At 44.4% G+C, this 14,680-nt stretch overlaps 1 protein-coding gene across 1 annotated transcript in view; it reads right to left on the bottom strand.

Annotated features, from left to right (window-relative positions):
- Positions 1-12,638, bottom strand: part of T265_15459 (hypothetical protein) — a gene marked incomplete at both ends in the record, with an annotated part of 12,822 nt that extends 184 nt beyond the window's left edge. Inside the window, 4 exons of the mRNA XM_009178219.1 lie at positions 4,626-4,863; positions 6,530-6,807; positions 12,173-12,398; positions 12,606-12,638. Of these exons, the coding sequence (XP_009176483.1) occupies positions 4,626-4,863; positions 6,530-6,807; positions 12,173-12,398; positions 12,606-12,638 (775 nt within the window). The remainder of the gene's footprint in view (positions 1-4,625; positions 4,864-6,529; positions 6,808-12,172; positions 12,399-12,605) is intronic.
- Positions 12,639-14,680: the final 2,042 nt, after the last annotated feature.

The following is a 14,680-nucleotide window of genomic DNA, read 5'->3' as shown; positions in this document are numbered from 1 at the left end:
CGTTACATGCGATTTCAAGCTGACCGTTTTCCTATATCTTGGGCCAAAATAATATGGTCGGGAACACGCCGATGGAAAGGGATGCCTGATTCGGCCGCTTACGGAAGGCGGCGCGGGAATGGCAATAACAACAAATAGTTTAGCTGGAAGCGGTGATGTGGCAAGCAAAACAGGTTGATAAGTCATCGCAGAGGAGGATCTTTAATATTGGCCAGTTACCCAGTCGCGTATTGCGTTTTACATTTTGGGTGCGCTTGACTATCGATCCCTGATTGAATAGCTTTTCATATTCGATGTTTTCGTTGTCTGATTACGTCAGTTTCTCTTTTCGTTTGCCAGACGCATTGCCGATAATCCCCAGGGGTTAATGGAGCAGTAACCGAAATTAATCATTCAGAGACGGCTGATGGTTCAACAAAACCCTGCAAGCGAGGGTGAATGTGATAATGTGGGTAGGACAGTGGCATTAAGGGTCATTCTAGAAATATTAACGACGACGGGTTAGCGACTCGAAACAGGAAGCACTCCAACTTATTCGCGTTTCTTATGAGGCGAAATCAACACCTCTGATTCCGTGCACTCAACCGTCTAGAACGTGTGGATTTTGTCTTCTGAGGCGTTTTGGTCAATGTGATAGGTTCACCACCAGCACACATTTTGAACTCCAAAATCCCTGAATACTGATATGGAAAATCACCATTGTAGCACAAAACCTGCGATGCGACAGACTTGAGGATTTCACTAGATCAGAAACTCTATGCGTGACCACGGAAAGTCACGTGGCTGGCTTCATGTCGCAACCCGTTGGCAAATTAATCTAATGTCAATTGAAAAACAAGCCGGTCTTTGTGCAACGCATTCAGTAGGAAATTTTTAAAGATAGAAGGTCAGCCGCAATCACCGGCATGGATTGTTAGAAACAAGTTGTTTTCCGGATGAGTATGGAGCTCCCATTACGGGAAATTCAGGGTTCAACCAAGATATGAAGTAGATGGTAGCCCGAAGACCACGCCTACTTGACGAGCCTGACGGGCTGTCAGGCTGCTTTTAGCAACATTGTGATTAGTGTTTAATTCAATTTAAAACAATGAATAAGACAAATAATACGAACACAATCGCCATTTGAGAAAAAAATTTGAAAAAATTCCAAAGTAGGTCTTCACATGCATCTACGCGAAGAATATGATCGATAAAAAGGCACACTAAAAAGTTCAACATTACGGAGGAAGCAAAATATTGGCGGAGACTGAACAGTATTCACAGATGCAACAAAATGTGTCACAAAGCTGTTGCTTACAGAATTCCCGGAACAAGTAGACACTGGGTGATGCTACAGCAAACCACAATTTACCGATCATCGGCCATGTCGATTTACTCATTTGCTTAACTGATCGGGATTATTCTGTGTTAAAGGTGTAATTTCTCCCTAATTTTGTCTTCAAACTTTATCATCTTCAAGCCTGTCAAGTGCCTTTTAGGTTTCTCCACGAATTCGCCGATAAGGGTGATCTAGAATTATTCCCATCAAGCCATTTGCAGGGTTGATCGGGATGCTGCGTTAAAGATATGAATCACGACGCCAAACCCACAAATGGTTCGTTGTATTAGTATATTCACTTGTCGATTGATAACTCGGGAAAAACCGCACAACGGATGGATTTGAAACACGTGGAAGTGTGTGATCGTTAAATGAAAATAAAGAAATTAAAGCTTACACGAAATGGCCGGTCCACTTTCCCAATTATTCATTGTTATGGACCTGACTCGCATGCACTGCTCACCCCGAAAGAACATGCTTAATGTTGCAAGTGAGGTACACTCATTTGCAAACCAATTTGGTTCTTCGAGGGACCTACCTGGAACCCAGCTGAATCTCTCGTTTCTGATGTTTCCAAGCAAGTGGTTGTAAGTGGTTTGTAGCGCGGTTCAAGTCTCCCCTGGACATCTCCGAATTATGAAATCGGACGGGGTAGGCAAAGTATCTTCGGTGATTTTAACGTGATTCGTCTGTATCCAGGTTTTACTGCTCATCCCATTGTTAGGTTCTGAGGTAGGAAGCTAGATTAGCTTCGATACTGATAGGTATTTGCTACCACCTTGTTGACCATGATCTGAGAATCACGAGGTTTCACATGGAACCTGTCAAATTCGTCTTTGGGCTGACAAAGATGGTTTTCCATGTACAGTTAAATTAACCCCATAAACAAAACTTATATTATCCTTTTGGATAGTGATATCCACACCATTACTGCTCATAATGAATGGTTGCCCGTACTCTTTGGTCCTTGATTTGTGAATAAAACCTTCCATTAGCACTACAGAATGTTTCCAAGCGGTACGATGGCTATACCAAAAACAAAATGGTCATAAATATAGCATAATTCGTATGTCGTGCATTCACCTCATGCTCAAGTCCACGGTTTCGCTAGTTTCCGACGTTCATCTGGTCCTCAGAAATGAAAACTTCAGAAGTCGAATTCACATACTCCGACGTTCATCTGGTCCTCAGAAATGAATTCGAATTCACATACAAAAACCAGAACATGGTGAAACAAACAATAGACGCCTGTTCTCGGCTTATAGCTACACTGGGTAAGAAAGTAGCCACCAGCCTGAACTACAAATTGAAAAGCGCTGACAAGTAGTATTATAACCTAATTTTATATAATCAAACTGTGTGGAAAAAACACGACAACTGTTTTAATTTGGTGCACTTTGGAATTTTTCCCGACTTCCTATCCTCTCGTCGACCTTCTCACTCGCACTAGGTCTCAAGGACCTCCAGAGTCTCGTCCGACTCTTCCTCTGTTTAAAATAAACAGTTGGACAACATTTCATCTGAAAACGTCCATTTCAAAATGTTAACTAACAAAACGTTTTGGCACGCAAAAACTTCATTAAACTTCAATGCTTCACCGTTATCAAAACATCCATTTTAACACCGGAAAGCTTTCTGTCCTCTTGTTTGCTTTCACGGTGCATTTGGACCAGATGAAAGCAAATTTGTAAGCTCAGTAGGAGTGTCAAACAGCCAATCGTGCTCTAGTACCCAGCGACCACCGGTTGGCAAAATGAGTCAGAATTTCCAGAACGTTATCACCGCATTTGATGCATAAATGTCGCGTGTTATATGCGGTTTCGACCTGAATTTGCGGTCTGTACACGTCGTGGACCGTGTTTTTAAACGACAACGCTTTGTCGGGAGGTTTAGGCCGAGAACAAAGCTGAGAAAATACCTTTATTATATATATATTTGTTGTCTAGGCGCATTGACTGCTTCTTACACTAGGACATTGTCCGCACAACCAGCTGATGTGCTCTAAACATTTTCTCGCACATTTTTCAGTATAATACAAGGACACAGCCCCGTGCCCAAGGAGTGTAAACTCCATGGGATCTGCGTAGATTCCGAAGCATCGGGGAACTGCCTACAGGCGATGTTTGGTCTCTATCGACGACTGCATTAGATTTCTTGCATTGCAGGATCTTTTGACCTGACGCCATGGTTTTCCAAGGAATAAGTTACAGTTTTTATATAAAGTCCGACAGAGGTGTGGCAGTGCGACCGATAGTGCACATGAACATGCCAGATTGTACGCAACAAGTTGATTTTTCGACCGCCTGACAGTCATTCGCCAGCCGTATGTGTTCCCCAGAGTGACCGATTAGTTCTGATTCATCGAAATGTCAGCCCATCCAAGTCCTTGCTTTTTCCAGTAGGGTTGAACTAGTTAAGTGGAAATTGCTCGCTATTCTATCTATAGCTTTCCTTTTGCCACTGAGCAGTGAGAACTACACGGGGAAGGGTATTAGTTTTCTTGATTACGGTGCAGATTAATATGTCTAAAACTTTAGTCCCCACCGTTCCATCAAGGTATGCCAGAAACACGCAAGACTCAAAGAAGCAAGAGGTTAAATCGCTTTTATGGGACCTCCTTGGAACCAAGTTCGTTAAACGTGGATTGGATTTGTCCCGTTAGATTGCACAGGAATGCAAATTCACACTGAAAATAACCGCATTTGCACTGACTGTGCGGATAAACCTAATAGATGCTTTCGGCATCAAAACAACATTCGGGAAGACCGGAGGCCGTAAAGCAGTCGTCCAGAAACAAGCACGAATGGTTGCGGCCCAGTTTGCCATTTCTAACCAACAATGGTCAAAGCTCAGTTAATGAATTCAGCCAAGGTTTTCGACATGTGGCGATTAAGCGTTGTGTGAAAATCCCTGAGGATGCCTTCTAATCCATTCAGCGAAATGGGTGCATGTTGGTTGCCACCCCGGAGAGGCTCAGGAGGAAAGTCTGACTTTCGGATTCGTGGTGATGCGGCGTCGAAATTCGGAATTGATAATTCATCGAGTTTGTGTCTGGAGAGGACAAAATGATAACATGTGAGATCAGTGGACTCTATTGCACGGTAGCATCACACCCCCGATTTCGATGCTGTCAAAACAACGGTGGCAACAGCATCCATCCGTAGTCTGGAGACCACCGAGTCCGCCTTGCGCTGATGATTGAAAACTCAGTAGACACGTGATAACTAAGAGATTTCAAAAGAGAGTTAAGTGGTTATCCAGTGCTATTCGCATAATCCTGCTCAAATTGACTTTCCATTCAACTCACCGTCAGGATAAACATACTTGCCCCAGTCGCCCTCGTAAGTACACTCAGATTCCGGTCCATTTATTTTTCTAACGTAGAAAATATAATCAACATTGTGGCCAGCAGGTGAGTTTCCTTGATCCAACAGGATAAGTTCATATTCGCCCAAGACCACGCCGTCCACCTCCTTATCAGATTTGCTCACGAATGAGCAGCCCGAAACGGAAACTTGTCCTTTGTTGAAGCTTTTACCAACGAACTAGGTGAAAATAAATAAATCAGAGAGGGATTAAACCTTCCAAAAACGACAACCCCGCACTTTTGCTGATACCATGGCATAAACTATTCACACCCACCCACACACTGTAGAACTAGGGTCTCTCTAATTTGCTTTACACTGGGATACTCAAGTAATTTGAGAAACGCTTACTTGGTCACAAAGTCCCTCCTCAACTGGCGTCACGAGGAGCAGCTCTATCGAAGAAAGCAATTGAAATATTTGGTTACAATGCATTCGTTTTTCGAGTCCTGACACAACTGCCTACACTCGTGCCATGTACATATATAAAGCATACATGTATACCATATGTATACCACTTATATGTAGATGGGTACGCGTCTGGATACACCATACATGGGTAAGTAGATCTAAAGTAACGCAGCTTGAGACGGGCGCCGCCGGTGAACACTTACAGCCGTATCCATTCGTCAGAAAAGAAACTGTTTGGCTTCACGTCAGTCGTGGGAATTCATTCGTGCAATCATGCGTTACAGTACTGGAATCTTCTGGGAGACAAGGTCATTGTCAATTGGTTGAGTTGTAGTGAGAGGCTTAATTGGCAATTCCAGAAATTCTCCCTCACTAAGGTAAGTGTATAAAGTGTATCTGTTCAAACGCGCCGATCAACCGCTGGACCACACATGCACTCTCCAACCCAGTCAGTCAGTGTCCTATGAAACCCGGTCATCAGATGCTCTTCTGACAATCCTACGTCGGGAGTACTGTGACGGTGTCCAAATGTGTTCTCGACCATATGCACCATGAGTGCGTGCCTAGTCGGTTGGATCTTAGTCCATGGGCGAATAGGCAAAAATCCAGTCACGTGAGGGACGGTAATTGACCATTGACGCAGCGTAATGTGATATCGGCGTCCAATGACATGCAATGATCAAGGTCTAAACCAGAACGACAAGGGCGCATGTGCGGTCAATGGTGTGACGCGCACAATGTCTCCATCCGCTGTAGGCGGTGAGAGGTTGAACCAGCCTTAGATCACAGGCAGGGGATAAAAACGGTGACCAGTTACGAGTTGTCAGTAGTTCGGTTTACTCTCGTCAGACACGTAATGAAAAAATTAGAAGAAAGAAACATGATGAGGGTGGAGACTAATCAACGACAGGTCTCCTGTGGGCACAGAACCGGGGTTGAATGTTTTGGCCAGCAAGGCCCGTATAGCCAACAATTAGGTTGGCTGTACCACGAATCAATGATTCCCCCAAAACATGTTGACAAACACACATTCAAAGCAATGTTCGTCACGAGCAGACTGGACCTTACCGTAGTGTGAGAGTTTGTGTACCTCTGTAACACACCGATCTATATTGCAGGGGTGTTCGTGCGACATTTACAGAGTTCCTCTCACCAACTTGGTCTTATCATCGCGGTCTCCTCAAGGTTAGGAGGTTGAAATATGTGTGTCGAATTGTCGCGTCAAAATAGTAATGTATTTGCACTCACCGCCAGACAGCTGCGACATGCAGTCAGGCTTTCGAGGAAATGACTTCGGTTGGAGACTCTAAATGTCCTCCTGTCTAGGTGTGAGCAGGTGGGACTTCCGTAAAAAGACAAACTGGTGTGCAAATGAGTGAGTGTATTTAACTAATTTCGTGCAATTGGATATGTAGAGGTCACTCATCAAGTGCACCTGACTATTGTATTCATCACATTGATAAAAATAAATGCAATGCGAAAAGTGGAATAAGCCAAAAAGTGACTTGTCGTTTGAGGACACTTGTTGGGAGTTCCTGAGTGGAGTTTGGGACGCGGGACGTGCCTTCTCTGCAGCATACCTGAGTGGAGTTTGGGACGCGGGACGTGCAGCATGGCTGCTATTCGTGCTCTGTAGTTGTCCGTGGAGACTTGCGGATCTCTGTTGACTTCCTGTGCTGTGCGCGCGAGTGTGTGTTGGACCTAGTTGTATGCCTATTTATTGTGTGCAGTGTGAAGAGACGAGTGTCCCTTCGTGTTTGATACCTGCAAGAACATGAATACAACTTGATCTGATGTGTTGAAGTTCATAAGCCTGGCGCGTTACGCCAGTGGTAGCCGCGTAAGCAAGGATGGATGGAAATTTGTGGTGTACAAGGGCTAAGCTAAGGTTGCAAGTGGGACAGGAACTGTCATGTGGTTTGAGGGATTATGATGCGTGATTTGATGAGTGACCTCTAAAGATTTCAATAAGAACGCTTGGTTGATGGATACTCTTGGGCTGCGCCCACCAAAAGAGCTCCATAAAGGACAAAACCCGTCATGGCTCGTTGAAAAGTTTTCAACAAAGTAGTGTTTTACGTCCGCAGCGTAGAACTGCCCAGTCAAATCAGGGTTTGAGATCTGGTACACTGCTCATCAGATTTAATCAAGCTTTGTCTTCAACCCATATGTATGTGTGTATGTGGCTAAACTTCTCATATGTGATTCACCATTGACAACATGTGTCATTTAGAAAACTCACGATTTCCAAAATGGTTGCCTGTCATGTGTATTCGCGTCTTCGTTCGTTATTACAAAAGTAGACATTCGGCTATCGTATAGACGCAGGGCGGCGTGAGTTCATAAAATGTCATTTGATCACCTAGTGAACTCCCAATCGTTTCCGGACTCACAGAACATCCGTAAAAAGTCATCAAAAAGTCAGAGCACAATTCAAGGGAAACAAATAAAGCAAAAAGTTGGCTATAGCTGAGACATTCTCATCGTCGGCGTCAAATTTTGGGGAAGTTAGTTAGTTTCCAATGAGGCTGAGTTTGTTTTATCAAATTCTTGCGACCAAACCTCCTTAGTATTTTCGCACTTCAACATAATCGAGGTTTCTGATGCGTTGAATTTAGCTCTGTTCTCTGAAGTGGCTTTCAGTTTGTGCACAAAGCTGGATACCATTCGAACGAGGCACGTTTGCGAATGCAGTTTGCTGGATCTACAGCCTGCTTGAAGTTTGACAGGTAGACGGCTAGCGATCTATTCATACACCTAATCGCAACTTGTGACACTTACTATAGTAGGCCATAAATAAATGAAGCAGCCTAAAGACTAAGTTGAGCAGCATATGCTTGACTCACTTTCATGGGGGATGAAATCTTCAGGTAAGTCTTCCGCATCTGTAATGAAATTCAACGCTCAGTGAGAATAAGATAGAATCGCTTTGTGTTCTTGCCGGTTAGTCATATTCCTCAATGAAATATATATGGCCTAGTTGAACATACTCAGTAGCTTGCTGGACCGAAAATAACCAGACTCTCAAATGCTGTCAACTCACACACACCGGGTTCATCCTTCAGGGTCACCGCCAACCCCATTTGGATGGATAATCTCGGGCACACAGAGACACCTCACTCGTTGTTCACAAGACACAACACAGATTAAGCAAATTCTTCGGGGAAATACACCTTTGTTGCGTCGGCATTCCTTCACTCCGAGACAATCAANATCAAGCAAAGAACCCCTTCCGGTTCCAACAACTGAGTAGGAATTCCGGCCACTGCAAGTGGTAAAATCCGTTTAACTCTACTGCATTAGCCTACGTTTCCCACACGCAAGGGTTAGGGATTCTTGTCTCTTTATTCTACTAAAGACGAGAATGGATAGCTCTCAACTGGCAATGTTGAAATTAAGGGCAATAACTCAGTCAGCAAGGCCATGGGGAACACTATTCCGTTAGTGTATAAACAGTTACGAAATCAAGATAGCCAGCCAGTTCAACATTTTGAATCTAAACCAATTCATACTCGATTGCGCAGAATCTAACACGGTCGAAGTGCAAAATAAGAAAAGGAAATGATTTATATTAGCCGGTAATTTTGACAAATCCACAATGTTTTTTGGCTGGTATCCTTGAGGAAATGGACGCTTCAGGGATTTACTCATAGAATCCTCATCACCAGATTTGTTCATAATTCCAAGAGTTGTAATGTGCGAATCTGCTCATCAAGTAAATGGAAACTTCCCGGTGAAAACGCATGCCATTCAAATTTGAACAATGAGTAACAACCTCAGGTCACCACGCTCAAACTCAAACTAAAAACAACCAGCCGGTTTAGATAGTCAGGAGCAAAATTTCAGCCAGATATCTCTATGAACGGTATTTCGTCCCGCGGTCAGTTTGTTGAACTTGTTTGGATCAACCACCGCATTTATATCTCGAAAATTTTCAATATCCTTGACTTCCTAATACCTAAAAGCGCAAAGATCGAGTTTGAAATCCGGAATAGTTTTTCTGCCTGTCGAGTGTGCGTCTCAATCAACCGATGCTATCGGACCGTTTCCTACATCTAGGCACAGAACTGTTGATCCACATCACTTCAACTCTCGGCTCTGGCAGAATCCGCCGACAACGAAATCAGCCCAGTCACAGCTGGTCATCATGATAGCTCGGAATCGAAGCGTTGTCTAGTCACTCGAGTCCGGGGAGGTGTGCACCTGAGATCGTTTCAAAGCCAAATTGAAACGCGGGATTGGTACCACGACAACTGATACCGTGCCAATTCTGCACTGCCTGGGAGAAAGAACGAGGACCACTGCTAATTGTTCCATCTCGTATTATTTAAAGGCATCGATACAAGAGTGGGCCAAGTTCGGAGACTGATCGAGGATCACTGGTGACGTTAGATCGGTCAGCAGTTGGTTACTTATCAACTTTATCTGTAGTTGCAGCCTGTCGGGTACGTATCCCAATCCAAGGCCGATAAAGAGAACCGGACCGATTAATCAGCGAAACCGAGCCCTCACTGACCAACGAAGGAAAACAGGTTTTGTGGATGGAGACAATTTGCAGTATTAATTGATATAATAAGAGCACAGATGGGCTGACGAACGTGTTTTCGGCAAGGTCTTTTCAAGTCATACAACCGCAAAGGTTAAGGTAACAGTATTTAACATATTTGAATGAGTATGGCGTAATGAACAGGAAATCGAGTGAGAGGTGACTTTGGCTACCTTTCAGAGAACAATTAGTTCAACTCACCAATAGGATGACTCGAGCTTATCAGCGCAGGTAGTGCTGTAGTTGTGTGTTTAGCACCGGGTGTATTGTAGTTGTGTTCAACACAAGGTCTATGTGTGAGGGGAGGTGAGTTGGACAATGGTAAGCACAACACACGAACAAAGCGTTTTGCCGACATCGGTTCGGCTCGCGGTGTCGTATGGCGATAACTTTGGCCACTGCAATTGTGTGTTGCTCTACTGATCTGGGTTGATTAGCCGACGCCTTGTAAACCACGCGGAAGCTTTGGCTGGGTATCACGTTGTGTGCAGTGTCAGCTAAATGTTGTACTACCGAACTGGTTATCGTCCTCCTAGTTCCAGAAGCTATCCAGCGTGGATCGTGTTCCTGCATTCTTTTGCCGAGTTGCCTAGTCGTACGTCCGAAGCATTCCGCTGCGCAGCAGCGAGAGAATGAGTATACTAACAGACACTCTATCCTGGAGATTAAAGGAGCACAGACGATTGCTGGTGAACCAGGCTCGGAGTGTTGCTGCCGGTTAACCTTTGGTCAAACTGGTAGAAAGTTTTCTGTCCAGTTGATCACCGGTATATCTCCCTCAAACGGGAGGCTAAAGTAAAAATGTTTTCCTCCAACTGTGGCGTTGTCGGTGTTGGATTCCTCCCTGTTCAAAAGCTTTGTAATAAAGTTGTCGGGGAATCCACTGTATCTCACGACGTTGGTGAGATTTCGGAGTTCATGTTCCAGCACGTTAGTTCGCTGTTTTACTAGAGCTATCGATCAGGTTCCGTTTCTGCTTTAGTGGCACAATCGTTTCAGTGTACCATCATGAGGTCGTTCAAGGCCAAAATCGAGGAAGTGAAACAAGTTGTCGGTTTCTCCCTTCCGAAGTGAATCGGATGGCGGTGCGAGTCTTATTGGACTTTTGTTGCAGCAACAACGTATGACTTGAAAAGGCCTTGCCGAAAACGTGTTCGTCAATCCATCTGTGTTTTTATTATAAATAGAAGTTTTCGGAATAATTGGCATAAAATGGCACACAAGAAATTAACGGGGATAAATTTGAAAAACGGCAGTCAAGCTCTCAGTGAAGAACAACATAAAAGATTGTTATAAATGACATGAAACTCGAGGATAGAACCAGCTGGATGGAACTTCGCCTTCGCATTATGTCCACGGTTCGTCCACGCTTTTGGCTACACTATATGAGTACATACATGGAGTTGAATTCACAGTTTGAATTCTGCAAACTATAAGAGAAGATTGACCTGATGAAAACTGAACCCCTGGTAAAGAAGTACATTGTGTGAGATACGCAACTGGAGGTCGGAGACAAACAAACCTTCTCTTTGAAGAAATAAAACTTTGGCAGATCGCTGCAGATTGTAGTACACCGACCTCCATTATCACTGGCTTCAGTAGAATGGCGAAGTTTATTGGCGCGGCGTAGCTGATCTGCTCCACTGGCTTTGTTCGCATTTGGCGCTACCTAACAGGCAACTCCAGGAACACAAGTTAAACGATCATGAAAAAATTAACCACGTTACTAGTGCACGTTTGCTGCTCCACTGGCTTTGTTCGCATTTGGCGCCACCTAACAGGCAACTCCAGAAACACAAGTTAAACGATCATGAAAAAAATTAACCACGTTACTAGAGCACGTTTGTATGTTCATAATGGAAAATCCAAATGCTTTTAGCGAGCGTTTGTGGAGTAGTTGTAACACGCTCACCGCACGTCGATCGGCCGGAGTTCGGGCCCCCGGGGAATCGCACTTCTGATTAGTCGTCACGGGAGCGAAAATTGAGTTCACTTCTTGTGTCTTCTGGTTAAGACCCGTCCGAATATGCGTGATGGATTACGATTAAAGGAGAGAGATGTTTGTGGACATATCGATTGTTTGGAGTTAAGTACGATAATTTACTGAGATCCATGAATGCAAGAATAACCCGTTCTGATTCGCAAATGGCAAGCGGAGCGTACATTGTTTGTGATGATACCCTGCGTAACTGGCGCCCGAAAGAAGGCACACTAGAGGACATTGTGAATCTTTTAACCCGGTGGGGCTTTGTGGACTTGTCTGTCAATCCTGTCGAAAGTGAATTTCCTGTAGAGTTCACCGCATCGAATTGCGAGCCACAAGAAAGGCACAAATTTGAAATTCATACAACAGACCGAGTCGTACTACCTAGGAAAAAAATAGTAGAATTCAAAGTTTTCGGGCCGACAGAGAAGAACACTGACGCAAAGTCTATACGAGCGAGTATCATACTCCTATCATGATACCTGATTCACTCACACATGACAGGCATACAGAAGGACGTCACTCAATATGAATTGAACTGCACTCACCGAAACCATTTCCATCGACCACAAGACAACTTTCGTCCCCGCCGTTGATTTGGCGAATTATATACCATTCTAGGAAGCTATCAGCCAAAGTGCCTTTATATTCTTCCGGAACTAGGTCGAAGTCCAGTTCCACGTCGAATGTGATATTACTGTAGTCGGGCGAGTACTTGTGTGAGCACTCGGATAGCAGACCGCGCTCCCAAGCTCCGGGAGATCGATTTCGTAACTGGTTCGTGAAAAATGGAATATTTTGAATGGATCATATCAGATTTGCAATCGTGATCTACGTTTGCATCAATGTTAGTAGGGTCAGATTCCAGAACAAACGAAACCTACTGGGATAACGAAATTCCATTAAAATTCTATCCAAGAGCCTGCATCGAGGTCACACAGTGTCCTTCACATTGGCGCGGGGCCATCTTACCTTTCACACCTGCTTGCTTGCAATACAGCTGTGGTGATCCATGTTGGCTTGTCTGCTTTCCAGATGTGGGCGGACAGAATTTCGACATGACAGATTGGCGACGATATATATATATATATATATGTATATATATATAGTCTTTTCGCTGTTAGATTCATGATTTCACTTGGTGCAGCACAACACCCACCAACACGCCTGCCATTCACCATCGAACTTGGTTAGTTTGACGGAGAGCTGTAGCACCTTTTTGGTGCCTAGCTGCCGTGCCACACGAAGAAGACGCGAGGGTTGCCAGGCTGCCAGGCTGCCCGAGCGTAGACAGGGGAAGTCCACAGCCAGGGGTCGAGTTCGAACCATGGACCTTCCGGTCAGAAACCACTAACCATTTGGGCTAACTCGCCCCCTTTTTTCGGTCCTCACTCAGACCTGTTAGACACATTCCTAGGGAGGAACATATTCACTACCCAGAGATTCACTGTGGCGTTGTCTGGCGAATGGGCATCTGAATTACATAAGTCCCGCCCCATACAAAGATACACCATCATTTCGCATTTGTGTGAATTCATCCTATTTGCCTGCATTCGTTTGCATGACATCTGTTATCTCTCAACGAAATTCGCTTGTTATGCGGTGGTATTTCTGTTGGGTTCTCTGTTCCGTTTGCCATTCTTTTTGCATTGCGGTCTGTGTTTGCTTGAGTAGACTGGCCATCCAAATATCTTTCATCTTTAGAGTAATTCACCCACCTACCCTGTTTGTTTGACTCCGCCCTCGTTTTGGATTGCACTGTGGTGTATCGACCGCAGTTGGCGGTAATTAGTTACCTTGGTTCGCTTTTCGAATCAAATTGCCGTACACCTTCGATTCGAACTCTCCCGCTTCTTTCATGACTTCTGGTTTTCTCTGGCTTTCAGTGGTCAACCGATAGAAGCAAGTTTGATACGTGTGTTGATGGCTTCTTCAGCAGAGTACCACGCTCCCATTACTTCACGTTTTTACTTCATTCTCGCTTGAGCAAATACGGAACGCCACTTCAGTCGAAGCCTAGTCCTTCGTGGTCTTTGTGCACCGAGATGGGAGAAAATCGATCTCGTCTTTTTGTAGCGAGATTGCGTTTAGGTACTCTCGTGGTATGCTTCCCTCCCCGTTCTCCTTATAGGGATCGATTGTCACAGTCCTCGCATTAGATTGATTTTTTCTCACGGTTTCGATAGTGCTTCCCACAGATGCTCGCGGGCTTCAAAGTGACCGCCAAATTGTGTTGTCTTGAGAGCTTTGCGGTGCTCTCGTTTCCATTCGTCGTGCACGGGTTCCCGAATGATCACATGAAGATATTCTTTAGTAATTCATTCATCTTTCAATGGTGAAGAGGCGTTTGAAATTCAGTTACCAAGCTCGGAGGACAGATTGACACGTGACGTGACCTTAACCGGAACTACCAATGTAACGGTGATACTACTGATGTGGAGGCACGCGAGTAGCATGTGTTGTTCTTGGAATTTCGCTTCGTGTCTTTTGAAAAGGGAGATCTGTTGCGAAATTTGTGGAGTCGCTTTGTAAAATTTGCTTGGATTTGAGCGAGGAATGAGTGTAGTCAATGAATATCCAGGAAAGTTCAAGAAGACGCATTCGGGAGAAGATGGATATTCAGTTGGTGTAAATAGGTTGCAAATTAGAGTTTTGCTTCCCTGTGCAATGGTCTGTAACCGGTCAGTTGGAAGTCCCAATAAATAACTCCGCAGCAAAGGCTTTCTTCTTTTCACCAGTATTTCGACACCTTGCAAACCCGCAATCCTGTTGCCTCGTCAGTAACTCTTCAACTAATCGCACGCACTTTCAATAGACACAGAAGATAAATAGTTCCAACCTACCAATAGCTGTCAATTAGCAACTGAGACATAATCCCGCGGTTCAGCTTGTCCCTAAATGTCACAAAAACAAANTCCCGCCCCATACAAAGATACACCATCATTTCGCATTTGTGTGAATTCATCCTATTTGCCTGCATTCGTTTGCATGACATCTGTTATCTCTCAACGAAATTCGCTTGTTATGCGGTGGTATTTCTGTTGGGTTCTCTGTTC

Source organism: Opisthorchis viverrini (genome assembly GCF_000715545.1).
Source record: "Opisthorchis viverrini unplaced genomic scaffold opera_v5_519, whole genome shotgun sequence".
Taxonomy (NCBI): domain Eukaryota; kingdom Metazoa; phylum Platyhelminthes; class Trematoda; order Opisthorchiida; family Opisthorchiidae; genus Opisthorchis; species Opisthorchis viverrini.
This window is presented reverse-complemented; position numbering and strand designations above follow the sequence as displayed.